Below are 27,904 nucleotides of genomic sequence, written 5' to 3'. Positions count from 1 at the left end.
TGTCAGGCATCAGATGTCCTAGGACAAAGTGGCCGATTCAGCCCTGCTTCCTCTGACTTGCTTCTCATGGTGACTTGGGCACGGGTCACAATTTCCCCTCCGCAGCTTCCCTGTGTACTCCCAGGAAAGTCCCGAGTGACACACCCAGTCGCCAGACCTTACAGACCATGGCTCATTAGGGCTTGGCATGGCCTGCAATGCAACACGCCTAATGAGACATTCCCGAGCTGCTGACAGCGAGAGACTCTCCCTGGGGCTCTCTAAATAGCTTCTGAGGCTTTGAGAACAAAGGCCCTACAGAGCCTCTGGCTGGCAACTGCTGTGGCTAATTTTATTTCCACCAGCAAGGCTCAAGGCAGGGATGCCTGAAAGACCTTGTGAAAGGAGGATTTCTTTGTCTTTCCTTCAGCAATTAGTCATAATCCAAACTTTGGAATGGCTCTTTAAAGCCTTTCTTGGCCACATCACGCAGCTTGCAGGATATCCTAGTCCCCGACCAGGAATGGAACCCAGGCCTTGATAGTGACAGCGTGGGGTCTTAACCACTGGGCTGCCAGGGAATTCCACACTCCCCAGCCCCTTTTTTGAATGGCTCTAACTTAGACTCTTTGGAGGGAAGAGCAAGACATAGACACAGAGAGAGAAATGTGTGAAGCATAAACTGACCTCCAAACAGCTGATTCATACTAAAAGTATTGTAAGAACATCTTGTGTCAGGAGAGAGAACCCATCCCAGAAAATGAACTCTGACAGTGGGTGAGGCACTGCGGAGTCACTTTGTACATAGTATATCTTACCAAATTCTCACAACAGTTAGTAGAAGTGTTTTTACAAGGAAACTGAGGCTCAGTGAGCTCAGCTAATTTTCCCAAGTCACACAGCTCTAAGTAGAAGACACAGAATTTAAACTCTGTTTAAATCCTAAAGTCCACAGGCTTTATATCAGATCTGGCTGTTTCCATAAAAGATCAACTTGGAAGAAGTTTCCAATAACCAAAAATACTATTAAATATTTATTGAGTACTTGCTAAGTGCCAAACACTATGCAAGGGGAAGTATTTTTGGGTGCTCCGATGAGCTAGACCCTTACTCTTGCTTACTAGTTAAAGGGACCTATTGGAACAACACTTGACAATTCTAAATAACCAAAGTCTTTAGTTGTATTAGTTAAGGCGTCACTAGGCTGATCTAATAATAATGAGGTTTACTGAGATCTCATCTGGTTTGCTTTTTCATTCCTCTCTCTAACCTCAGTGAATCACGGTCCCTAACTATCCTGATCTGCATAAACTCCATCCTTCCTAATGCATTTTTCCAGTCTCCTTACTATCTTTTTTTCTTTTCTTTTAGCACTAATCTCTTTAAAAAACAACAACAACAAAAAATGCTTTTCTTAGAAATAATTTTTGGAAAGTTTAGCTTGTTTTTGTGATAGACAAATGATTACATATCCATTGTAACTAAAAGATTAGATAGAGAAGAAAGATAAGGGAACGGCATAAATAAATATAGATCATTTTCTGAACCAAAGTTTATTTTTCTATACAAATTTTAGGAGGAGTCGGGTTTAGAGAGGAAGACAAAGTAAGTAGTATCCAAAACTGGGCTGCTGCTGCTAAGTCACATCAGTCGTGTCCGACTCTGTGCGACCCCATAGACGGCAGCCCACCAGGCTCCCTGTCTCTGGGATTCTCCAGGCAAGAACAATGGGGTGGGTTGCCATGTCCTTCTCCAGTGCATGAAAGTGAAAAGTGAAAGTGAAGACGCTTAGTCATATCTGACTCCCAGCGACCCCATGGACTGCAGCCTACCAGGCTCCTCCGTCCACAGGATTTTCCAGGCAAGAGTACTGGAGTGGGTTGCCATTGCCTTTTCTGATCCAAAACTGGGCTAGTGTAATAAATTTGGATAGTAATTGTTAAATGCCATCATATGCCTCCTGACTGGGCTGCTGTAGTACCTCTTACTTGGAAAATTCTACTAGTTGATCACATCGAGATTTGTCTATTTTTGATAGTTACAAGCCAACAGCAAACATTACAATAGTACCACACAGGATTGTTAACATTTTATATTAAAGTTGCATGTGCAATTGCCAAATTCAGACTTAAACTGAAGAAAGTGGGGAAAACCACTAGACCATTCAGGTATGACCTAAATCAAATCACTTATGATTATACAGTGGAAGTGAGAAATGGATTTAAGGGACTAGATCTGATAGACAGAGTGCCTGTTGAACTGGACAGAGGTTCGTGACACTGTACAGGAGACAGGGATCAAGACCACCCCCAAGAAAAGAAATGCAAAAAAGCAAAATGGCTGTCTGAGGAGGCCTTACCAATAGCTGTGAAAAGAAGAGAAGTGAAAAGAAGAGAAGTGAAAAGCAAAGGACAGAAGGAAAGATATATACCCATTTGAATGCAGAGTTCCAAAGAATAGCAAGGAGAGATAAGAAAGCCTTCCTCCGCGATCAATGCAAAGAAATAGAGGAAAACAACAGAATGGGAAAGACTAGAGATCTCTTCAAGAAAATTAGAGATACCGAGGGAACATTTCATGCAAAGATGGGCTCAATAAAGGACAGAAATGATATGGACCTAACAGAAGCAAAAGATATTAAGAAGAGGTGGCAAGAATACACAGAAGAACTGTACAAAAAAGATCTTCACAACCCAGATAATCACGATGGTGTGATCACTCACCTAGAGCCAGACTTCCTGCAATGCAAAGTCAAGTGGGCCTTAGGAAGCATCACTATGAACAAAGCTAGTGGAGGTGATGGAATTCCAGTTGAGCTATTTCAAATCCTGAAAGATGATACTGTGAAAGTGCTGCACTCAATATATCAGCAAATTTGGAAAACTCAGCAGTGGCCACAGGACTGGAAAAGGTCAGTTTTCATTCCAGTCCCTAAGAAAGGCAATGCCAAAGAATGCTCAAACTACCGCACAATTGCACTTATCTCACATGTTAGTAAAGTATGCTCAAAATTCTCCAAGCCAGGCTTCAGCAATACGTGAATCGTGAACTTCCAGATGTTCAAGCTGGTTTTAGAAAAGGCAGAGGAACCAGAGATCAAATTGCCAACATCCGCTGGATCATCGAAAAAGCAAGAGAGTTCCAGAAAAACATCTATTTCTTCTTTATTGACTATGCCAAAGCTTTTGAGTGTGTGGATCACGATAAACTGTGGAAAATTCTGAAAGAGATGGGAATACCAGACCACCTGACCTGCCTCTTGAGAAACCTGTATGCAGGTCAGGAAGCAAGTTAGAACTGGACATGGAACAACAGATTGGTTCCAAATAGGAAAAGGAATACATCAAGGCTGTATATTGTCACCCTGCTTATTTAACTTATATGCAGAGTACATCATGAGAAACGCTGGGCTGGATGAAGCACAAGCTGGAATCAAGACTGCCGGGAGAAATATCAATAACCTCAGATATGCAGATGACACCACCCTTATGGAAGAAAGTGAAGAAGAACAAAAGAGCCTCTTGATGAAAGTGAAAGAGGAGAGTGAAAAAGCTGGCTTAAAGCTCAACATTCAGAAAACTAAGATCATGGCATCTGGTCCCATCACTTCATGGGAAATAGATGGGGAAACAGTGGAAAGAGTGGCTGACTTTATTTTTTGGGGCTCCAAAATCACTGCAGATGGTGACTGCAGCCATGAAATTAAAAGATGCTTACTCCTTGGAAGGAAAGTTATGACCAACCTAGACAGCATATTAAAAAGCAGAGACATTACCTTGCCAACAAAGGTCCGTCTAATCAAGGCTATGGTTTTTCCAGTGGTCATGTATGGATGTGAGGGTTGGACTATAAAGAAAGCTGAGAATTAAGAATAAAACTATAAAGAATTGATGCTTTTGAACTGTGGTGTTGCAGAAGACTCTTGAGAGTCCCTTGGACTGCAAGGAGATCCAACCAGTCCATCCTAAAGGAGATCAGTCCTGGGTGTTCATTGGAAGGACTGATGCTGAAGCTGAAACTCCAACACTTTGGCCACCTGATGGGAAGAGCTGACTCATTTAAAAAGACCCTGATGCTGAGAAAGATTGATGGCAGGAGAAGGGGATGGCAGAGGATGAGATGGCTGGATGGCATCACCGACTCAATGGGCATGAGGTTGGGTAAACTCCAGGAGTTTGTGATGGACAGGGAGGCCTGGCATGCTATGGTTCATGGGGTCGCAGAGTCGGACATGACTGGGTGACTGAACTAAACTGAACTGTGCAATAATTAGAATCTTTTTTCTTAGTAATAATATCTGTCCTTTTAGCCATTGAACTTGAGAGGCAAAAACATTTCCTCCAACTCTGACACAGGTCAAATTTTTTAGGTATCAACATACCATAATATAAAACTTACCTTTAGATGTTTCCCAGCATACAAAAGAATCAATTAAAGACAAGCCTTGTTTATAATAAAATGTAGTTAACTCCAGCCAATCAGCATCAAGTGTACTAATGACAGAGCCTTTTCTTGTTACTTTCATTGACAGGATGCCTTCCTGATAGTTCCAGCAGGTTGATTCATCATCAAAAACATTGAAGACTGTATACAACTTGTTATCTGAGAATAGGTGTTCAGAAGGAAGAAAAAAGGGAAAGGATTACTAAAATTGGTTTTTTTTAAATTTAATTAATCATGAGCTATTTCAAGCATACAAATAGGCATAGAGAATAATAAAATTACCTACCATGAAAGTTTTATCAACTGTTAACTTTGGGTCATGTTTGTGTCAGAGCTTTTTCAAGGAAATGAGAGATATATGTAGTTAAGGCTCACGATGTATCTCCCCTAATCCTATTCTCCGGAAATAGCTACTGTAATGAATTTGGCGTTAATCATTCTCATGCAAGTACTTCTCTTCTTTAAAATACATATCTATACACATAAATGATGTTTTGCAATTTAAAATTTTTTAAAAATGGTGTGTTGTATGTCTCAATCTATAAGTTAATTTTCTTGTTCAGCATGATGCTTTAGAAGTGTAATTAATACATGTAGGTCTTGTTTATTTAGTTTAACTGTTACAACGCATTAGAGTTTACTTTTCTCCTACTGATGGCATTAGATATTATTACTGAATTTCTATTATTACAAACATTATTCATTCCTTGGATACGTATATGAAAGTGACTCCAGAATGCATTCTCCTTTAAGTTAGCAAATTCTTAACTTGGAGGTCCATGGACCCACATCATTGGTTGTGCATTAGGAAGTCTAACGTCATTTGCATCAGAGACAGTATTAGGAATATGTGTGTTATGTGTGTTTTTCTGGGTGAGTCTCCATGGATTTCACCAGACTCTCCAAGAAGTCTTTATTATGTGTCTACTCTCAACCCCCTGCACCAAAAGTTAAGAAGCAAGCCCTGGCATAGAACAGTTATCAGGGTTTTAAAATAAACTAAATAGAAGGCAGAATCTAAAGATTGATAATTAATTTAAAAGATGAGGAACAGACATTTGATCTAATCAAACTCAGGATGGGAATGAGCAGGAGTTTAAAAGTAGCCATGGATACCAGGTGGCGCTAGAGGTAAAGAACCCTCCTGCCAATGCAAGAGATGCAAGAGACTTGGGGTTCAATCCCTGGGTCAGGAAGACCCCCTGAAGGAAGGCATGGCAACCCATTCCAGTATTCTTGCCTGGAGAGTCCCATGGACAGAGAAGCCTGGTGGGTTATAGTCCATAGGGTCACAAAGAGTCGGACTTAGCATGCAGCACACATGTGGACAGAATATAATAGGTAGCTCTCTGACCATAATTCCAACACTTGTTCACTCTTACATTCCTAAATTTTTCACACTGCAGGAAAATCAGGGTGGTAGTCAGCTAAAGAACTGGTTTAAAAAAAATGGAACGGTGTTGGTGGTGGTGAGGTGGTGAGATGATGAGTTGGGAAATGCTCTTGGTTCTTTCTTAAGGAGGCCATGCTGACTATGGTCCAATGAGTGTCTGCCATGCACAAATATTGAGCAATCTCACAACCCAGAAAGCTGATACCACCAGTGCATGTGGCCTCAGCACCAAGACTGATCAAAGGATAAGTTAATAGCAGCTAACTTAATAAAGAGTCTATTCTGTGCCAGGCAGAATAAGCACTTTTGTAGACATCTCATTTCTATTTATCACAGCAACACCTTTCTATAAAGACACTGAGGCAGTCTGATTGTAAACTCCTAATTCTAAGGTTTATACAGTTTTTGATTTTCTTTATTAGTGCTTTTTAAAGCACGCCCATAAAAATATCAGAAAACTTAGAACAGTCCAAAATACTCTCAGTTTCTTGGGAAGACTTGCTAGCTGCAAAGAAGAATAAAACTATTGTTTAAAGTTATGTAAGGATGCAGGCACTATTGTTACATTAATTGTTTCACCATGATGTGTGTTCTCATATTCTAATTGATAATTAAAGGAAGACAATTAACTTCAAAGGTGAAAACCATCCATGAAATGGGAAAGGCCAAAACTAAAATTCTCACAGACTCTTTTTAGGGGAAAACATAAATCAGAACAGCTTTCTTTACAGAATCAGTTTTTTGGTACACATGCACAGCCTCCATTTTACAGAGGTGTTGGCTCATGACTAAATGGAACCCAATTTTTAACACAAAGTTTCATTACGTGGATGGTGTATGACCACACCAGGGATAACTGTTTGGAAAACTGCCCTACCTTACATCCATCTGTAATAATTAAAAAAAATCAAGACAAGTTTATACAAGTTTATTCATTAGGCTTTAGAGATATAATTTGTCTCATATTTGTTAAAAACCCTTCAAAACATATTTTTGCTAAATTTAAACGAATATAGATCCTATTTCTACTCTTCTTGTCTATTATTACCTTCTTTTCTTGATCTAGAGAGACTGGGGCTGCCATCTCGTTCCATTTGACAATGTCCACTTTCATGATGTAGTTCTTCCTCGACTCCACTTTCAGATGACTGCCCACTTAATGTTCCTTCACTCCAGTTTTTACAGTTTTCCTCTGGACTGTGTCTCACGTGCAGTGTTGATTCAATGTCTCCATCGTGGTTGGTTCCATTGCAGAATTTAAGTGATGGGGAGTGCTGTGATATGAATCCAACAAATCTCATTCCTCTTTTAGCAGCTACATTAACCTGAGGTTTAAAAAGAGATGGTAGAACAAAATGTAAACTTCATTTACATTGATTACTTTATCAATTCATCTTTAGGCTTATTAAGGAAATCCGTTAGGAAAGGAGTAAATCGACCAGTAACTAAAGGCCTATTCATAAACAAACTAATGACCTCTAACACAGCACCAAGCCTAAGACAGTGTCACACTATTATTCTGACTTCTTCAAACAGAATTAATACACTTTAGAAATTATGAAAACAAGAATTGTATTTTCTCCAAAAGGTTATTATTTGGGAAGAGCTAATAATTCTATAGCATGATTTTTGCAGCCCTGTTAACAATGGTTTCTGCAGTTGAAGTAAAATATAAAACTATTCTAAGAAATGCTCAGAAATAACATTACCAAATACATCTTAATTAATAAAGAAGAGACATTAATTTAAAAGCAGAAAACATGCAGCTTTGTTTGCTTGATGTAGGTAAAGAAAAATGTTAAAAGACATTCTTGACAAATGTGTATGTGTATACATAAGCCAAATTCATTCTCCCACTCTGATCTGCTCATATCTTGAAGCTATTGTCTCCTTTCTGGGCCAAATACACATACTTAGATTCAATCTTGTCAGTTACTGAGTAGCGTTCAGAAACACATGAGGATGCCAGTGAAACCATTTGAGAGCTTAAGAGTGACTATTTTCACACTTGGCAAATTTCTTTCTCTGCTTTTGCATCTTTCTTTGTTCTCTTTGTGTCCTGTCTTCCTCCTGTGTTAAACACAATTCTTCTGAGGGTAGGCACTATCTTACTCATTTTCATGTTGCAATGTTTTGTACCTACAGGTGCTCTATAAGTATTTGTTACGTACGTTAAAATGAAGAAATAGCAACATCTTTTATATTGGCACTGCTTTAAATGTTTTAAATTTACTTGGAAGGGGAAGAAAGAGTTATGATGCAGATTGCAAGTGCAAACATCTATAGTCAGAAATGAAAGGGAATGAAAAAGGCCAGTAAGCAGAGTGGTGAGGGACTTCCCTGGTGGTCCAGTGGCTAAGACTCCGTGCTCACAGTGCAGGGTGCCCAAGCTCAATCCCTGCTCAGGGAACTAGATCCCACATGCACAACTAAGAGTTTGCATGCTACAACTAAAGATTCTGCATGCCACAGCTAAGACCACGTATGTGTTCCAAGTCACTTCAGTTGTGACAAACTCTTCGCAACCCTATGGACTGTAGCCTGCCAGAGTCCTCTGTCCATGAGATTCTCCAGGCAAGAATACTGCAGTGGGTTGCTATGCCCTCCTCCAGGGGATCGTCCAGACCCAGATATCCAGCCTGTGTCTCCTACGGCTCTAGCATTGCAGGCGGATTCTTTACTGCTGAGCCACTGGGGAAGCCCAACTAAGACCCGTGCAGCCGCATAAATAAATATTTTTAAAAAAAAGCAGCAGCAGCAGGGTGAAATCAGGCAGCAATATCCACTTAAAGGGGCCGACTGTAACTTAGCTCTGGCTGAATAGGAGGGTATTCTGAGCCAGGCAGAGGGTGTGGGTATATGGAGCTAGGACAAACACTGCTGACACAGTATCATTTACTCCTATAAATGAACACATTAAGATTGTAGCACTGCAAGAAGCCTAAAAAATAACCATAAATTGTTCTTTATATCAGGACTCTTGGGAGAGGAGAGGAGATGTGGTAAGGAGGCAGGTCAAAGTGCTTTTTCTAGGTCTTATTTGTTGATTTGGATGAAAAAGTGCAGAAGGCTTTCTCTATTACTGAAAAGTTTTGTCTGGAAAAGTTTGGTTATCTCACGGAATATTACTGTCTTTTCCATTTTTAATTTGGAAGACTGATGTTTTTAATGTTTTTTATTTAGAAATCCTAGGGAAAACATTTGTAAATCTAAATTTAAAAAAGAGCAAACATTGACATAATATTAAAATAACATCTAGCTGTTCAATAGTCGACTCTTTATATAAAATATTTGTTCAAAAATAGTATTTGGCACTTATCTGTTGCTCTTGTTCATACACGGGGCAATGTTCAAACATTTCACATGCTATGTTTCCTGAAGCTGTTCTCTTCATAAAATAACCCCATTACTCTAATTGCTGAAATAACAGGACTTTCCTGTTTAAACAGATCTTTAACTTTGTTCAGGAAGTCAAATGCAAAACAAGGGCTCTCATGATGATCTATTAAGACTAAATTAGCAGTTTCATTTTTTGTTTCTAGAGTGAATTTATTCCCATAAAAAAATATTTCCCAGAATAGCAGTAGTAAATAGTGTGAGTACCTTGTTTATAAAAATCTAGTTTTGAAAACTGTTCCTAAAAAACCTTACTGAATGGTGACTTTATATCTAAATGGGAAATACTTAGCTGCTATAACTGGCAAAACACAAGCCACAGATAGTCTTACTCACATGGTCATTTAAAGCTTGGGAACAATACAATAGAAACAGTGAACAAATTTCACAGTTTCTTATTTGACAGGAAATGCCTTAGGTTTTTGGCTGTATTCATTTAAATAAAGCTAAACCTTACACATATGTCAATGCAACTAAAGTTAAAAAAATCCAAACTTTAGCCATCAAATCCTGTCAACTTCAAATACTTATGAATGTACAATTTTTTCAATCAATATACATATAGTGTTTAATTTTTCATTTTAGGTTTATTAAGTTCTATTGAATAGATTTTTTTCTCTCAACAGCCAATGTACTTGTCATGTTCAATGCCCATAAAGTATTCTATCTTATTGATAGACCATTGCCTCCTTCTCAGTTTTCCAGTTGTTGAGAATTTGGCCCCTGTTCACTGTTGATTAAGGTATCTTTGTATAAACATGACTTTTCCCTTTTCAGTTAATTTCCTGGAATAGATTCCTAAAAAGAAAAATAAAACAAGATTTATGATTTTTATTACCAAATTGATATTCACTGTACTAATTTATTCCAATGATAATTGCATTGTATATGAATATATTTGAATTTTTTCTTAAAGGTCTTTACAGCACTGAATTTAATATTTTCAATTTAATTTCTCAGTTCATACTGGTGAGGTATTACTTCTCAGTTTTTACTTACATTAAAAATTATTAGTTAGGTTGAACCCTTTGCGAAATGTTTTTTCATTATTTGTGCTTCCTTTTGTACTTTCTATGGGTTGTCGGTCCATTCAAGACTGAATGTACTTTCATGCTTTTGTGTTCATTTCCTATATACTCTGAAAATGAAGCTTCCGTAAGGCACATTTCTTGACCATTTCTCTGGATTCTTTTTTTCCTAGTATATAATTATATATTCAAACTCAAATTCCTCAACCTACTTTTATAATTAAATATGTCCAGTCTTTCATTTTCTTTTGGATTTTTTGAACTTGAAAAACTTACCTCTTTATTTTATGTGAAATGTGTGGAGTCTATTTTCTACCGATCGATTGCCCATTTTACCCAGCACCATTTACTAAGTAATGGTTATTCCTCCATTTTATTTATCAGGTTTGTTATGAAACTTTTTATATATGTAGTAATTTATTTCTGGCATTTCCATTCTGTTTCACTGGCCTCTATTTCTGTTTTTAATTCTACAATTTGGTAATGTGCTTCAATTTGTTTTAAAGTCTAGAAAACAAAGTCACCTATCATTTCCCTGTTCTTTTTAAAGCAGGAAAGGAAACTGATAAAGAAATATAAAAAACATGTATTTTAGTACCTTTTCTATCAGTTCTTTTGTTACGCCATTTGTTTGTGTCTCATAAGTTAGAGGACATTCCTCAATCACAAGCCTTGGGCGTCTTTGTCCACTGGGTGCTGTTGAATGCTTCGTGCTGTAACAGAGAATATGTTTATGATTGGAAGCCAATTGCTAATTTTTAGCTAATAAGTTCACGTGAAAATGAGTGAGCTACTCACAAATAAGGTCAAGGTATTCCTTTTTCTTTGTTATTTCAACTTATGGTTGTCTTCTTATGTAAAATTATCAGAAAAAACATAATAATTTCTATTTAGATTTCCTTGGTTAAAATCTCTAAGAATTTAATTTCTAATTTAACATGAAAGAAAAACTACATGTCCGTTGTTTTGATAAGTTATGAGAAATGATTTTAGATCACAGCTATACCTCATTATTGTGCAAAAGCGATCCTTTTTAAGTGCAGATAAATATTGTCCTATCTTTTTCTTCTTTTCTCACCTTCTCCCCTTGAATATTCTGAGCCATGGCAGGGCACTGCTAAATCTATTTGAAGTAATGCAAAAAGAGAAAAACAACTTATCCATGGTTTGTAAGATTTGTAGTTAGGACATAAAGTGTTGCTACTGTGTGGTAAGTGGCCTATTTACCTAGTAATGCTTGAACTAGTAAAGACCTGATGTGGCGCCCTGTCATGGAGAAAGCTGGTTGTGTACATGTCCTCTCATAATGTCCAAGTGGGCAGTTAGTTATTCAGTAGCAGAAAGGGTTCCTAAAAGCACATTGGGAATTTTTTTTAAAGCCTTTTCTTTTCCCCCAATCTTTCTGTTTTCTCTCTTTCCCTCTTATTTCATTTTCCCTTCTCTGCTTAGTCCTTTCACAGTTAAAGTGATTATTAGTCCATCACTGTAAAGAGAAAACACAATTCTACCCTCCTCTTTGAGATGATTTTGATACAGTTGAAGAGTTGTGTAACAAATATTTAATGTGTGTATCAAAGACATTGGTTTGGTTACTTTTACTTTTCCACCTGTAAGGAACAACAGTATTTTGAATACTATCAAATGTACAAGCTAGGTTAGGAAAAACATTTGTGGTATTGTCTGGAAAAGCAGCTATTATAATTTAAAAAGCTAAAAAAAAAAAATCTAAAAAGGATGACTTTTACCTCCTATTTTTTGGAAAAAGCTGGTAAGAGATCTATCCAGTTTATGAGAACTTAGCATGTAGGCCTTTTTGCTGTAGAAGTTTTGGAAGTTAGTTTCTGTGGCCACTGTTAGTAAAACTACATCAGACACTTCAGAAAAAATGCTCAGTGAAAGGGGATTTGTTCAGTCAACTCTTTCAGCCCAGCGATTGGAGGGAGCTAACTGTTACTCCCTCATCTGGTGAAGTTGCTACAGGAGTGCTCCCGCTCTTCTTGAGTCTATTTTCCTTTTCTTCTGTTCACTGACATCCTTACCAAGGACCTGTTTGTCTGCAAGGGGCTCAATCCTGAGAAGTTTTAAGGAAGGAGATTGACGTTTTCTTCTCCCAAGCCTTTAAGCCAAAACCCCTAATTATCCTTTATTCTCCATCACTGTGTTCAAACTTTCTTTTCTTTTAGCCAAAGAAAACTTTCTCTCTTAACAGCTTCTCAGCGTGACAGTTTCCTCGAGCACCAGCCTTACCTTAATTTCAAGCGCGACAGCACCACCCTGTACAGGTAACTTGCAGGCAAGTGCTTTTGCTGCCCCACAGGCTGTATAACAGGATGAATAGCTCCAACAACATATCCTTTAAGATAGTAGTCTTCCACTTCTGTTACTATATCCAGAATGGAATTGATCTTGACGACTTCTGGGTTTGGTGAAGCTGAAATATCAAATGCCAAGAGACATTTGCACATTCATAAAGTTGAACTATACATTAATTCTATGTGTGATAATACTAATGAATAGAAAACACACTCATTCATATGACTTAATCTCAAATAAAGTTACACTAACAGGGATTACATATTTTCTAAATTAATTCCAGAAAAAAAGCAAAAGTAATCTTAAAAGTTGGCAGATATATAGTATTATCAATATGTCTTAAAGTGGAAATATAATACCTTGTGTGTGTGTGTATATATATATATATATATATGTATATATATATATGTTTCAATTTCAGTTAAGGCAATTTTATATTTTAGGATTTCATTTGAGTGACTATATTTTCATTAATAGATATAGAAGACATATATAAGAGAAAGAGTATTAGGTTTAGAAGCCAATTGTTTTTATGATTTTGGACAAGATGAGATGTAAAATTTCTTAAGAGTGATATTCATGCAAATCTAAAGATTAAAAATGGGAGAAATGATATTTGTTAAGCAATGCTTTCTTATTTCCAATTACACTTCAAAAACATCATGTTTTAAGTTTCTCTGGGAAACTAAAAACATGATTTCTTATGGCACTTACATAAATATTTGAGTAAAGAAATTGAAAAAGGTACCCAGAATTTCTTTTTAATAAGCAGAAATTCTAAATATAAAGGAAATTTAAATGCAAAATTTGGTATGCAGTTGAACCATCCCTTTGAAGCAGGACAAATCTGGAGAAACTATAGAATAGTACAATCTGTATAGTTTTCAGTAAAAGGAAAAGGGTGTGTTATATGGGAAATGAATATTCTAGCAGTATTAATTTTAAAAACAACTTCTTTTTCTGTAACATTATTTCTCACTTTCTGGAAAACCACCAAGAATTAATAGCTATAAATAGAGCTGTAATTTGGTTATCTCTTGAGCAACAAAACATGAGATTAACCCCAGGTATGGGCAGCGCTAGCTGCTGGCCTCTGTCAGTGTGGTCAGCAAAACCAGTGTGGATTTGCGTCCAGCAAAGGGCTGCTGCCCACTGCCCAGACAGAGGAAGCAGGTTAGGCAGCAGACAAGGAAGAAGGGTCAGAGGAAATCCCCACCGCCTCTCACATTCAAATCCACGTGATGGAACAGAAACACACCACTTGGGTTCATGTGGGTTCATGCAACTTTTCAAATGAAAATAAAGCACTCCAAGAAAAGTTATATAAACCATGATGAATCCATTTACTCAAATTTTCATCCTTTTTTGGATTTAAACTAATCTAGATACAATATATTTTCATCATTATGAATAGGAATAAAAACAAAGAGAGTGATCCTGGGCTTGGAAGAAACAGCTGGATTTCATTGCAAAATGACCCTGCCTGCTTGTGTGGCAATCACTCTGTGATTCATTTGGTTTTACTTTTTTAGTATTTAACTACCAACCCTGATTTCCAAACAAAGGAACTAAGAAACTATAAAAGAGAATAAACTGTTAAGACTAAGGAATGAAACATAGCCTACACTTATTTTTAGACGTCTATACTAATCCTATACAGTGATAAAGAAAATTTCAGTCTTTTAATGGATCTCACTGCTTATTGTAGAAAATGGAAATACTCAGCATAATACAGAAGAATCTTCAGAGCCTGGCCTCTATCTACTAACTCAGCCTTCAGTCGTGTCGTTCTTTTTCGTGTATGTCTTGCTTTGGCAGGACTGAATTACTGGTGTTCCTGAGCCAGGCACACTATTTCATGCCTACAGACCTTCGCTTCCTTTCCTGGTCCCCAAGCTGAGTTAATCACTCCTTCCTCTGTGCTGTGCATCGTACTAGTTCCCTTACCAAACTATATTATAGTTACTTGTTTATATATCTGGCTCTGCTGTTCGACTGAGAATTCCTTACGGGCATAAAACCAGAATCACTTACCATGAGTAGAAAGTTACGTACCAATAAACGCAACAAAAAGAAAACACTTATCAGATTCTAGCAGGAGACTTATTTGCCAAAGGCTGTCACACAGCCCTCCTCTATCTTTGTCAAAAGGGAGAATCAGCCATCTAACTCTAAACTGATTAGACGGCTTAAAAAGAACTGAAAAGAGCACACACAGCTTTCTGGTTATGAGATTCAATGTTAGTTAATTCTGTGTGTGTACAACTTAAAGGCATCTTATGTTTAGTGCTAAGTCTTTTGGTAGAGGCTTGGAGCCCCTACTTGGATAAAAGTAGCAAGGAAAGAGTGACAGCCTGCAAGGGGGCAGAGGACATCAGAGGGAATAAAATGAATTATAAAACTAGATTAAAGAACTATAAAAACTTTACAGTCTGAGATCACTTAGAAGAATTTCTGCACTTCATTGGCCCACTTGATAATGACAATGAAGTCATTCCCCCCCTTCTGTTGTTTCAGAAGACTGTTTCAAAGGCAGACTTTGCAGCACATTAAATGCAATCACGGAGACGGTGGCTATAACAGAATGACATCTCTTTGCTGCTCAAAGAGATTTCCATTCAGGGGAGAATGTATTTCTGAGGAACACCCTGTTCTCTGGTGATGTCAGAGAAGTTTTGTGACAATGGAACAAATCCAGCTTTTCTGGTCTAATCTACATCCTCTTGCACTCTCAGTGAAGTAAGGTTATTGTCTTGAGTTCAGTGCAAAAAAATGTTAATGCACAAAACACAAACACACAGAGAGAGAAGTTTTGGGAGGAATTACAAACTGAGAAGTCCAAGAAAGCCACAGACGGGGTAAAGGAAAGTTGTACATCAATACTTATAAGCATATCTTAGCATAAGTTTTTGTAAACATCATATCACTTTGGGCCCAGTGCTTTACATTAATTATTCAACTGTCTCAAATGTGCATGTTCTTCTAATTGGAGGTCTGTGTGTCTTTTGATAAATCGCACTCAGCATAGACATGGCAATTACCGTAAATGCTTAAAATATGCTTATTAAAGGACCAGCTGTATGAAAAATTGGTTGTAACATTAACATATTCAATGAACAGAGCTCCAGGGTGCTCATGGAGCAACAGTTTAGGAAACAGATTCTAAGGGGAATTCCCTGGTGGTCCAGTGGTTAGGACTCTGCACTTTGACTGCTGAGGGTTGGCAAGGTACTTTGCAACCATGTGCCTCAGTTTCCTCATCTGCGAGGTGAGAATAATAGTAGTCTCTATAGGGTTGTTAGGATTGAATAAATTTATATTTATAAATTTATATTTGTTCCTAGAAAGTATCTGGCATGTAGCTAGCATGCGCTATACAACTGTTGGCTGCTTTGTTACACAAAGTCCTCTCCCGCAGAAAGAGGGGCAGCACACTATTCTCACTGTTAGCATTAGGATCAGGAAGCAAATCACCTGGGCTCAAATTATGCCATGTACTAGATCTGTAATCAGTTACTTTGCCTCTCTGAGATGGGGACAAATTAACTTCATAGAGTTGCTTTGATAGTAACTATAAAACAGGAGCCCAGGGCCTGGTACAAAATAAACACACAGACATCAGAGATGTGTCTCTCTGTTGGTGGCCCAGCTCAGAAAAGATGGTTTTGAATGGAAGCTGTCCTCAGAGACAAGTCATTGTTGGTTTAAAAAAAATCTCCAGGAAGAAGTTTATTGTAGCGATCTGGATTTATTTCAAAAGCCCAGCCTGGCTCCCTATCTGTAGAATTCTAGATCAGAGGCCTTTAACTCATACTCTAGACCTCAAATCCCTAACTCACCCTGTAGATTAGGTGTCCCCAGCTCACTATCCAGACCAGGGTCCCTAACTCACACCAATCAACTCCATGGAGTCCCAGACTCAAATGTCCAAAGGTACCAGCTTGATAAAACAAAGAAAGGGGCTGTGTTGGAGGAGGGACCTGGGGAGACTTAACACCTTATCTGAGGGTGCAGCAGCCCTGGTCCAGTAGTTGCCATGTGGCATGTGGGCCCAGTGTCACTGAATCTTCTTAGTGGAGACAGGAGGATGGTGGTGAGAAGAGGGCTGTATTCACTCTGTTGGCAGATTGTCCTTCTTATTTGACATTGTGACTTACCTTAAACATGCCAGTGTCATTCAGGAAAAGTAAACCCAGAAGCAAGGAAAAGAGAAATAAATCTGGAAGTTTTGTTGAGAATATCCCTTCATGTAATCCCCTCTATTATTAATAATGCTTTAAACTGTGCTGAAAAGAGACTGGCAACCTAATTCAGCTTAGAGATGTGAGGAAGGGCGAGCTGCGCCCAGAGTGAGGTATTTTCATCAGCGCTCACTAGAGTGGATAATTACGTCTCTGTGATAGTCAAGCCTTTGATTTGATCTCCTTACACTGGGGCGGTAATATCAGAGACTCTATTACTTTAAAACACAGGAAATTAGGGGGGAGGTGTGGTTGTTTTGGCTAGAACGGAACAGCACAGGCAGTCAGCAGCAGCTGCGAGCCATCTTGCTCTTAGCTCCCCAACCACCAAGAGCTCCTTCTCAGTTCCTCGGGAGAAGGAACAAATGGTGACACTCATTGACAGCATTAATGGGTGGGGTTGGTTGTTATTCAATCAATGCTACATGATTTGTAAAAGCTTTAATTTACCTCACAAGGCCATTGTGAAGGAAAGTATTTTGTAGTTGCTTTGAAAACTATCCACATGCAATGTGGATTTTTTTCTGATTAAAATGTAAACATATAGAAGGTTAAGTAATGTTCTGTCATTTTTCCTCATAGTTTCTGAAATAAAATATCAGTACAGTACACTTTTTTATGGTCCTTTGCTTAAAAACTTCAGAGATAAAGATCAAATTTTAAAAACACAAAAAAGTCACATTCTTTTAGTATAAAGCTAAGAACTTGTTCAATACCAAAATCTTCGCTCTGATGATGTAACACTATGAAAAAAGTCCAAGACATATAAATGTGTTTTTTTGTGAAGATTGGTATGTATTTTTGATCTATTTATGAAACATTGTTTCCTCAGATAAAAATATGATGTGCAAACACTGGCAAGTAATTTTACCATATTTTCAAAAGGAAACAGACTGTCAAACTCCATATTATATTTAGCAGTTATAGTAAAAAATAACAACATATACCAAGGTATTTTGTGCCAGGCACTATGTGAAGTGCTTTACATGCCTAGTCTTAATAGTCCTTACAAAAATGCCATAAGGTAGATATTGTCATTATTCTCAGATGAAGAAACTCAGGAAGAGAGAGGTTTGATAACTTGCCCAGATTGTTAGTGAGTGGTAAGGCTGTGCCCCTGCATGTGGGAAAGATTGAAGGCAGGAGAAGGGGTGACAGAGGATGAGATGGTTGGATGACATCATTGACTCAATGGACATGGGTTCGAGCAAACTCCAGGAAATAGTGAAGGGCAGGGAAGCCTGGTGTGCTGCAGTCCATGGGGTTTCAAAGAGTCCGACTGAGCAGCCGAACAACAACAACAACAAAGGCTGTGACTGAACCAGACAGAGTGACTCCATGGAATTCTTCAGGCAAGAATATTGGAGTGGGTTGCCATACCCTCCAGATATTCTTCCCGATCCAGGGATCAACCCTGTGTCTCTTACGTCTCCTGCATTGGCAGGCAGATTCTTTACCACTAGCGCCGCCTCGGAAGCCCTTTTAGCACCTACAGGAAAGTAAAACTTCATTTGCAATTTTGTTAACTCATAATTTGTGAAAATTCAGACATGAGCTGCACTAAAGCTTTTGATTTCTATAAATTGTTAAGCAATTTAATGTATGGATATTAAAAAGAGTATCTGGTTTACGCTACTTGTCAAAATGTTTTGTTACTTAGAAATATAAACTACTATATAAGGAACATCCAAATTACATAGCTTTTTGTTTTCAGTAAAAGTTGCCATTTTTGTAGTCACTCAATATATTTAATTGAAGTAATACAGTTGTAGTTTTGAAATACAGCCCAACTCGAGGAACTGCATAGTTCATCATTATAGGCAGCTGTGCAAAAGATCACATCATGACCACTTAAAATTCTCACAGTCTGTGTTCCATTGCTGCCTCCCTCATGTGATACACTCCACCTATTCTGTTTGCAGTTCCCAAACCATGAAATATTCTCTTGTTTCTGAGTCTGTTCATCTTGTCTTTCAACCTTGTTTGCCTTACTCCCACTTCCTACTTAGCTTTTTTTTTTTAACCTTTAAAAAAATCTTCTGTAGGGGTAGAAATGTAACATACAAAAAGCATAAAACATGCTTAAAAGTGCCAACATTAGGTAACGCCATCCATTCAAAAATCAGAAAATGACAGCCACTCCAGAAGCCTACCATTCCGCCCTTTCCAATCACAATCCCTCTCTCCCACTCTGTGCTAACTTGATTTTTTCTTTTACTTTGACTTTTATGGTCCTCAATTCCTTGCTCTTCTTCTTAGTTGACTATGTGAGAATGGCGGCGCTCATGGTAAAGAACCTGCCTGCCAATGCAGAAGACATAAGAAACGTGGATTTGATCCCTGGGTCGGAAGAAGGACCCTTCTCCGTCCCCTGGAGAAGGGCACGGCAACCCACTCCAGTATTCTTGCCTGGAGAATTTCATGGACAGAGGAGCCTGGTGGGCTATGGTCCACAGGGCTGCGAAGAGTAAGACACGACTGAAGCGACTTAGCGTGCATGAATGCAAGAATGTAAATAAACACTATAGTTCAGATTTCCCAATTTTTGGAGCTTTATGTAAATGGAACCATACAATACGTGCTTTTGGGTTTGTTTTCTTTCACTGAACATTAAGCTTGAGATTTATCTGGTACAGCTTGTGTAGTTATGATTTGTTTTTCTGATTGCATTATAGTGCTGCTGCTGCTGCTAAGTCGCTTCAGTCGTGTCTGACTCTGTGCAACCCCATAGACAGCAGCCCACCAGGCTCCCCCGTCCCTGGGATTCTCCAGGCAAGAATACTGGAGTGGGTTGCCATTTCCTTGACCCATGCATGAAAGTGAAAAATGAAAGTGAAGTTGCTCAGTCATGTCCAACTCTTAGTGACCCCATGGACTGCATGCAGCCTACTAGGCTCCTCCGTCCATGTGATTTTCCAGGCAAGAGTACTGGAGTCGGGTGCCATTGCCTTCTCCTGCATTATAGTAGAGGACCACAAAGTACTGCCTATGGCTTGTTTTGTCGAATATGGTATGTTGGCTCTGCATTGGCTGAGCTGAGTAGTCAGGACAGAGATCACATGGCTCACAAAGCCTAAAATATTTGCTATCTGGCTCTTTTCAGAAAAAGCTGGCACACTGCAGTTCATGGGGTCGCAAAGAGTTGGACACGACAGAGCAAGTGAACTGGACTGAACTGAGTCTTACTTCTGTAGTATAGGGTTGCATGGTATACAGGTACAAGTGCTCAGTCGCTCAGTAGTGCTTGACTCTTTGCAGCCCCATAGACTGTAGCCCTCCAGGCTCCTCTATCCATGGAATTTTCCGGGCAAGAACTGGAGTGGGTTACCATCTCCCACCCCAGAGGATCTTCCTGACCCAGGGATGGAACCTGCATCTCTTGTGTCTCTTCAAGGCGCAGGCCGGTTCTTTACCACTAGCACCACCCGGGAAGCCCTGCATCGTATGATATACCATAATTTACTTTCTCAATCTCTTCTTTGTAGATTCCTGGGTTGTTCACACTTTTGGGGTTATTATAAGTAGTCCTTCTATCAGTATTTTTGTTTGTGCTGCAGGTGAATGCGTAGCCACGCTTCCACTGGGATATGGATCTGTACTAAAGCAATAATGACAAAGCATTTTTTTTTCAAAGTGATTGTACCAGTTTACAAACACCTGGTATCAGCAGTCTTTTGACATTTTAGGGGCTTCCCTGGTAAGGAATCCACCTGTAATGCAGGAGACCTGGGTTTGATCCCTGGGTGGGAAGAACCCCTGGAGAAGGGAATGGCTACCCACCCCAAAAGTCTGGCCTTGAGAATTCCATGGACAGAGGAGCCTGGCAGGCTATAGTCCATGGGGTCGCAAAGAGTTGGACACGACTTTCACTTTCTCAACATTTTAGCTGTTTTTTGGATAGTTTGTAGTGTTTCTCACTGTGGTTTTAACATGCATTTTTCCTGATCACTAATGAAGCTGAGCACAGTTTCATATGTCTGTTGGCAATTTGGATTTCCTGTTTCATCATCTACCTGTCCAAATTCCTTGTCCATTTTTCTATTCAGTTGTTTTTCCTTTCTTGAGTTTCAGTTTCATTTTATGTATTATGGATCCAAATTTTTGTCCAATTTCTACTCATTCTTTAGATTATAGGAGGTGGCACTTAAAAAATTTTTTAGCAACTAAGCAAGCTTTCTTTCCTTAAAAAAAAATATTTATTTATTTTTGACTGTCCTGGGCCTTTGTTGCGTTGTGCGTGCTTCTTCCTCTCGTGGTGAGTGGGGGCTCCTATTCATTGCGATATGTGGGCCTCTCATTGCGGTGGCGTCTGTTGTGGTGGAGCACTGACCATGGGGCCTGGGCTTCAGTAGTTGCGGCACGCGGGCTTAGCAGTGGTGGCTCCCCGGTTTTAAAGCACCAACCCAGTATATGTGGCACATGAGCTTAGTTGCCACGATGGGCATGTGTGATCCTCCCAGACAGGGATTGAACCTGTGTCTCCTGTATCAGTAGGTGGATTCTTTACCACTTGAAGGAAGCCCGAGGTGGAATGTCTTTTAAGGAGTCTTTCTGGATCTACCTATCAAGTGGAGGTGCTCTTCTTTCCATCTCTACAACCCTCAGATTTCTAGCAAAGCCTGTATCACGGCATAGAGTGTCTGCACCGTAAATGAATGCCCCTCAGCAGGATGCTAGCTAGGATGCAGGTTCTTGCAAGTCAAGGAGTAGGCTTTACTTATCTCTGTATCCTCATTCTGAGCTCAGTAGGTGCTGAATGTTAGTTCAGAGAATAAATAAATGTCCACCCAGATATAAGAAAAAAACCCAATATAATGTAGATTGCCAATAGGAATGTATTTTCTCCCAACATCAATATTTATTCAAGTGGGTTGAAAAGTGAAAGTGAAGTTGCTCAGTGGTGTCCAGCTCTTTGCGACCCCATGGACTGTAGCCTACCAGGTTCCTCCGTCCATGGGGTTTTCCAGGCAAGAGAACTGGAGTGGGTTGCCATTTCCTTATCCAGGGGATCTTCCTGACCCAGAGATTGAACCCAGGTCTCCCGAATTGTAGGCAGGCACCTTACCGTCTGAGCCACCAAGTGGGTTAACTGTATGCTATTATCAGAGATTCCCTACTCCCCCAGGTCAGAATGGGATCTTTCTCTTCCATAAAAGTCTGAAATTGTAAGGTTTTATTACATTTTTAGACCAAAATATCCCACTAATTTAAACATAAGAAAAGTCTGTACGCAGTTTTTTCACCTGATAGGAGTATGCACTAGGCACCATGTCAAGGATTATGTTGATGCTTGAGTAAATTTAGCAATTTTTTCTATAAATTTCTTTTTATGCAGCATTTTACATTTGAAAATCTTTTGACAGCTTGAGAAAATATTCAAGAACTTATGAGTCAAACAGATATAGAAAATTTAGCTGGACTGACCTTCCTTCTTTCCTTCCTTTCCTCATTTCTGATACTTTATTCATCTCTTGTTGATTTTTAGATGCATTCTCTTCAGTGCTGCATTTTCATTCTTCTTGAAAGTTCTCTAGTATTTAAAATTACTGATCATTTCTTGCTTTTTGAAACCCTTCCTTTCCTTGTTTTCTCTGGAGCTATGTAAGTTGCAGTTGTCTTCAGACTCTGTCATTTTTGTTGGAGGTGGTTTAGTCGCTAAATTGTGTCCAACTCTTTGCAACCCCATGGACCATAGCCTTCCAGGTTCCTCTGTTCCATGGGATTCTCCAAGCAAGAATACTGTTGTGGGTTGCCATTTCCTTCTCCAGGGGATCTTCCCGAACCAGGAATTGAGCCCAGGCGTCCTGCATTGTAGGCAGATTCTTTACCGACTAAGCTATGAGGGAATGACTTGTAGACTCTGTCATTTTTGTTGAATAGTCCTCAATACCATTAAATATGCCTGATGACTCAGCCCAAGACACTTATGCTCTGCCCACATTCTCCTCTTCAAGACTTTATCTACTTCAAGTCCTCCTGGAAGTCATCATCTCCAGCCGTGTACCTATAACTCTCTCTGCCAGGATGCTCCACTGCCACCTCACAGGCAACGTGCCTGGAATGGAATTGCTGTTTCACCTACTGACTCTTTGTGGGATTCCCCTCCTACTGTGGGAAGCATGGTTATTCCCACAGTTACTCAGGCTCAGAATCGCGAAGTCATCCTGGATTTCTCATTCTTTCTGTCCCTTCCTATCTAGCCAGCCATAGGCTAAGTTCCTCTTTGGTAATTTACAAATGACCCTTGCATCCTCTCCTTATTGCAGGTCCATATTGTCAGTTGTGTCCGACTCTTTGCAACCCTATAGACTGTAACTCGCCAGGCTCCTCTGGCCATGGGATTCTCCAGATAAAAATACTGGAGTGGGTTGCCATACCCTCCTCCAGGGGATCTTCCCAATCTGGGGATCTTTCTGATTCAGGGATCTTTCCAATCCAGGGATTGAGGCCGCATTTCTTATGTCTCCTGCATTGGCAGGCAGGGTCTTTACCCCTAGCACCTACTGGGAAGCCCATTATTTCAACACCACTTATTGGCCATCAGTCTTGTGCCAAACAGTGTGCCAAACACAGCAATGCAAAGGTAGACACAGCATACTTCCTGACCTTGAGGAGTTCATGATCTTGTCGTCTGACCAATTAGAATTTAAAATACCAAAAGGCAAAAACTATGTGTTATTTCTTTTTGTATTTTCATTACTTATCAGCATCTTCTATGGAGCCCATACATCAATATATTTATTACTGTAACAATGATAACAAAAGACAATGAGGGTTTCTTGTTCCCATAAGAAAGCTAGCCAGGGTCCAGCAAAGTTTTTCTCAACGTGTTTTTACATAATTCTATTAGAAAGTCAAATAAGGAAGTTACCATCTGTCCTTCTTTTGGGTTTCTAATATTATAGAAATTTCTTTTTAATCATAAAGCTCCACATGCTCTAAAAATCTTTAAGGCCATGGTTATTCAGATTATTTTCTGGGATTGCACAAGAAGGCAAACCAACCCTTCTGGATCATTTGCAGAGTTCATTTAACTTTTCACTAATAAATTCTGTAATGTGTGTCAGAAATTCTGACACACACTCTCATAAATACACATGTACAGATTACTATACAATAATCCAGAAAATTTATCACAAAGGCTGTGCTGAAGTTTCAGTAGTGCAATTAGTAGACCTGGCATAGAGTGAGGAGGGGTAATACTTAACTCTTATTAGGTGCTTGTGTGCATGGGTGCTCAGTCCCTCAGTCATGTCTGACTCTGTGACTCTACGGACTGTAACCTGCCAGCTCCTCTGTCCACGGGATTATCCTGGCAAGAATACTGGAGTGGGTTGCCATTTCCTCATCCAGGAGATCTTCCTTACCCAGGGGTCAAACTTGTGTCTCCTGCATTGCAGGCAGATTCTTTACCACTGAGCCACCTGGGAAGCCCTGCTTACTAAGTGCCAAGTACTTTTTCAAAGAGATTATTTTGTATAATCTCCTTTAATCCTTAAAACAATTCTACTATGTAAGCACCATTAGAATCCCCATTTTATAGATGAGGAAACTGAGATACAGCAAAGTTCATAAACTTGCTAAGTTAGTGAGTGAAAGAGCCTAGATTAGAAGCCAGGAACTTAACTCCAGACCCTTGTGTGCTTAATGATTAGACTATTGTTTCTCCCAGAGGAAATGGCAACCCACTCCAGTGTTCTTGCCTGGAGAATCCTATGGACAGAGGACCCTGGCAGGCTATGGGGTTGCAAGAGTCGGACACAACTTAGCGACTCAACTACCACCACCACCACCAGAGATACATAAATAATGGCTCAAAGTCCCCACCACACACACAAAAAATTGTGGGAAAGGCACACACACACACACACACACACACACACACACAAGGAATGGAACTAAATGGAAAATAAACTGTTTAAGATAATTATAGCCACTATAACACAGGGCACTGGAAATTTCAAAGGGTGTCTTGCCCCACTGGGACTAACTCCCTATCCCATGTTCTTTGTTGGGAAAAACAGAGGAGAACAGCATAAGAGACAGGCTCTTCGTGAGCACACACAGCTGTCGCCACCAGACCATTTTGTTTCCTGGAAGGTTGCTCACTGCACATGGCCTCTGAGGGGCAGAAGATGCCACTATTCTGTAGTCCTCCAGGTCAGAATGGCTGGGGCTAAACCTAGAAGGCTGGCAGGCTTCAACTCCCACGTGACTCATTTCTCTGTACACTAGAGGGATAGGTGGGGGTGAGACACAGCAGAAGAGAACAAGGCGATTCGTTGAGCTGGGCTGATACTGAGTTTTGGCTTCTGAGGCAAAGGCAGAGACAAACAAAACAACATGGAAAACATGTGGCAGAATGGGAGAGGAAGGGAACACCAGGAGACTCGGCGCCCGGACCAGACAGGGGCCAGGTGCAACTTTAAAATGCAGGCTTGCTGTCTGAGTTAGCATCTGCAAACTATGCCCATATCTCCACTTTATATTGTAATACTCTATCATCTCATCCAAACACGCAGAGTGAAAGGTGGAAATTTTACTCCTTTCACAGAGAAAAGGGCTTCTAATAATAACAAAACCAAAATGACTTCTGAAGAAAACTGTAGATCTTTCTGATTCAAGGATGGTTGCATTTAAACAAATTTGTTTGACATTGCTAACACTGTTGGGAAGAAATAAATCAGAAAAAAAATTCAAGTTACTTTAAGACCTTTGGGGTTTTGTGCAGCAAATCTTAAAGCACAGATCAGAATGGCTCTGGCCTAATCTTTATGAACAGATAAGGTTTTGAGGTTAAGGAAAATATGTGTTTGTGTCCTTGAATTTATAAAAATCAGTGCTAAAAATTAATCGACAAGGACAATCAATGGAGAAAATATAGCACCACATCACAAATATTTTCTCAAATGATGGTTTTTGAAAAAGTATAGAAAAATTCATTTGAGTAGTTACTTCTCTGTTTATCACCATTATCTTTATCTACTTTTAACTTTCATCATTAAAAAGAAAATTAAAAATATTGACAGTTTTCCTTTTGGTAGCCTTAGCCTTAGGTAAAAATGGAAATGTAAATACATTAAAAATATACATAGAGACTTTGCATATGCCTCTAGAAGGGAGTTTGCTGGCTAGCTCAGTTTTTGACAAAGAAAAATGGGTTGTGCTTGCTACTTGCACAAAGATGCACTGTTCACAGAACAAACCCCAAAATGGAGAATTTGTGTTTAAAAGAAATTAATATCCAACCTGATAATATACCTAGTATAAATCTTCAATTAACTGATAAAATGTGCAGCTTATTAGAATTTAAAAGTAAAACTTGCCAATAAGAACTTAATACTGATATCTGGAAATTCTAGCAGCAAGCAAGACACTCAACTTCATTTTTAGTACCCTATAATTAAAGATATACTTCTGCTTTTTAAAAACTCAGTTTTATCAATGTGATTGTACAGCAAAGTTTCCAAAAGAAGTGAGGTAAAGTATTTGTGAAGTCGAGCCGCCTCTGTTCCCTGCACAAGGCTGCCATCTGGGCTTGTTTATTTGTGTTCCCAACTTTCTGGAACAGGGAGTTTCTGTTAGGGACCGGGTATCAAGCAAAGGAAGTGTCTTACAGAAGACGATAGTTTTTTCTTTTTTACTGTATTTTCAAACTTCAGGTTTAGTTTGGTCAAAAATATCAAATGACTAGCACAATCACAACACTTAACACAGTTGGAAGCCTCAGAATTGTCTTAGCAAATATTCTTCCACATGAGGCAAGTAACATTTCCTACATGCCACCTTCTTGTGCCTTTCAGATCTTTTTCAAAACATAAACTGTCATTAAGGCTATAGCTACTTGGCCGAGAAAGCAAGCGTTTTTCATGTATTCTTCTACAAATAAGCATTTGATTTAAAAGTGAAAGAACTGTTTCCAAGCAGTTTTTCTGATTTTATAAAGTACATATGAGCCAAATTTACAAAAAACAAAGCAAACAGAACTGAAATCTTTCAGAATGTAATTAAGAAACAAAGCATTATTGTTAGATTGATTGAACAATCTAATTATGAAGCACCATTTAAAAAGCCACAAACCAACCCTTAAAAAAACTAGTAGTCCTTTATCTTTGAAATCTTTCATATAACAAATAAAATAGAAGCAAAAATACCTTGTAATGTAAAGTCCAGCAATACATATTCGTAAGCAAATTCTGTCTTTGTTTCCACTTGCGGTCTCTTCAGGGTAGAAAAAATTTTTCCAGGGCTGCTATCATCAGGGTCTTCTAGCTTTCTAAGTCCGCACCCCATGGCAAAATCTGTAAGGAATTAAATTGCAGGATAGGGGAGGGAGACCAGCAAACTCTGTTGTTTAAGCTGCAAAAAGAAAGTTATAGATTTAACTGCTTGGATTTTTTCCGCTAAAACATAGATACTCAAAAAGAAAACATCTGAGTCCAAAGAAAGGAGCTGAAGATTTTTTCTATCCATTTTTCTGTAAAGTCGCTGAACCCATGATGATTAAGCTTCAGCTCTGGGAGGCTGGGCTTGATCTTAGTAGAAACATGCAAGCTGCTACAACTTAGCGGAGAATTTCCATGCCACGTCAATTTACAGCCAGCCCCCTACCAGAGTTCTGTCGCTCAGAGCACCAACAGTGCTTTGTCTATTCCAGTTGGCTGGCCGATAAAGAAGGTGTCCAGAAACGGAAATAAGAAGGCAAAAGTGCAAATCAGATGGAAATACTTACAAGTAGAGGCTATATTCAGACATAGTGGCATGCAATTCTTTTTCTGTTTTCTCTTTTCCCTCTTTCCTGTGCCCACCCCCTCCTTCCTCCCTGCTACTACCAAGAAAGCAAAGGAGAGAGAGAGAGAGAATGAAAAAAATGGATTCTCAACGTGGTTGGAAACAAAAATCATTTCCAGAAAGGAAGTCAGGAAACTATTTCTGGAGTCTAGAAGGAAAAAGTTAAAGTTCAAAAAAAAATTCCATTCTTAGTCTTTAGATAGCACTTTTGAGGATTTCTTTTCACATGAAGGTTTTTTATTTTTTTTTTGTCGGAAAAATCATATACTAAACTGCCACATATAAAATGTTTATATTAAACATAATAAAAAGATTTAACT

The 27,904-nt window shown here is 39.0% G+C and overlaps 1 protein-coding gene across 2 annotated transcripts in view; it reads right to left on the bottom strand.

Annotated features, from left to right (window-relative positions):
- The window catches only part of RFTN2 (raftlin family member 2), a 65,755-nt gene extending 38,112 nt beyond the window's left edge, over positions 1-27,643 (bottom strand). Inside the window, exons 1-6 of one of the 2 annotated variants that reach the window (XM_061149079.1) lie at positions 27,526-27,643; positions 26,948-27,152; positions 12,487-12,670; positions 10,838-10,952; positions 6,864-7,140; positions 4,378-4,581 (exon numbers count right to left, since the gene is read on the bottom strand). In XM_061149079.1, coding sequence (XP_061005062.1) covers positions 4,378-4,581; positions 6,864-7,140; positions 10,838-10,952; positions 12,487-12,670; positions 26,948-27,086 — 919 coding nt within the window. In that variant the 5' untranslated portion in view covers positions 27,087-27,152; positions 27,526-27,643. Of the gene's footprint in view, positions 1-4,377; positions 4,582-6,863; positions 7,141-10,837; positions 10,953-12,486; positions 12,671-26,947; positions 27,477-27,525 lie in introns of those variants that run through there. The other variant, XM_061149080.1, reaches the window with a different exon arrangement.
- Between the last annotated feature and the right edge of the window lie 261 nt (positions 27,644-27,904).

Source organism: Dama dama, chromosome 8 (assembly GCF_033118175.1).
Source record: "Dama dama isolate Ldn47 chromosome 8, ASM3311817v1, whole genome shotgun sequence".
In the NCBI taxonomy this organism is placed as follows: Eukaryota; Metazoa; Chordata; class Mammalia; order Artiodactyla; family Cervidae; genus Dama; species Dama dama.
The sequence above is the reverse complement of the archived record's forward strand: the minus strand, read 5'-3'. Positions and strand labels throughout refer to the sequence as shown.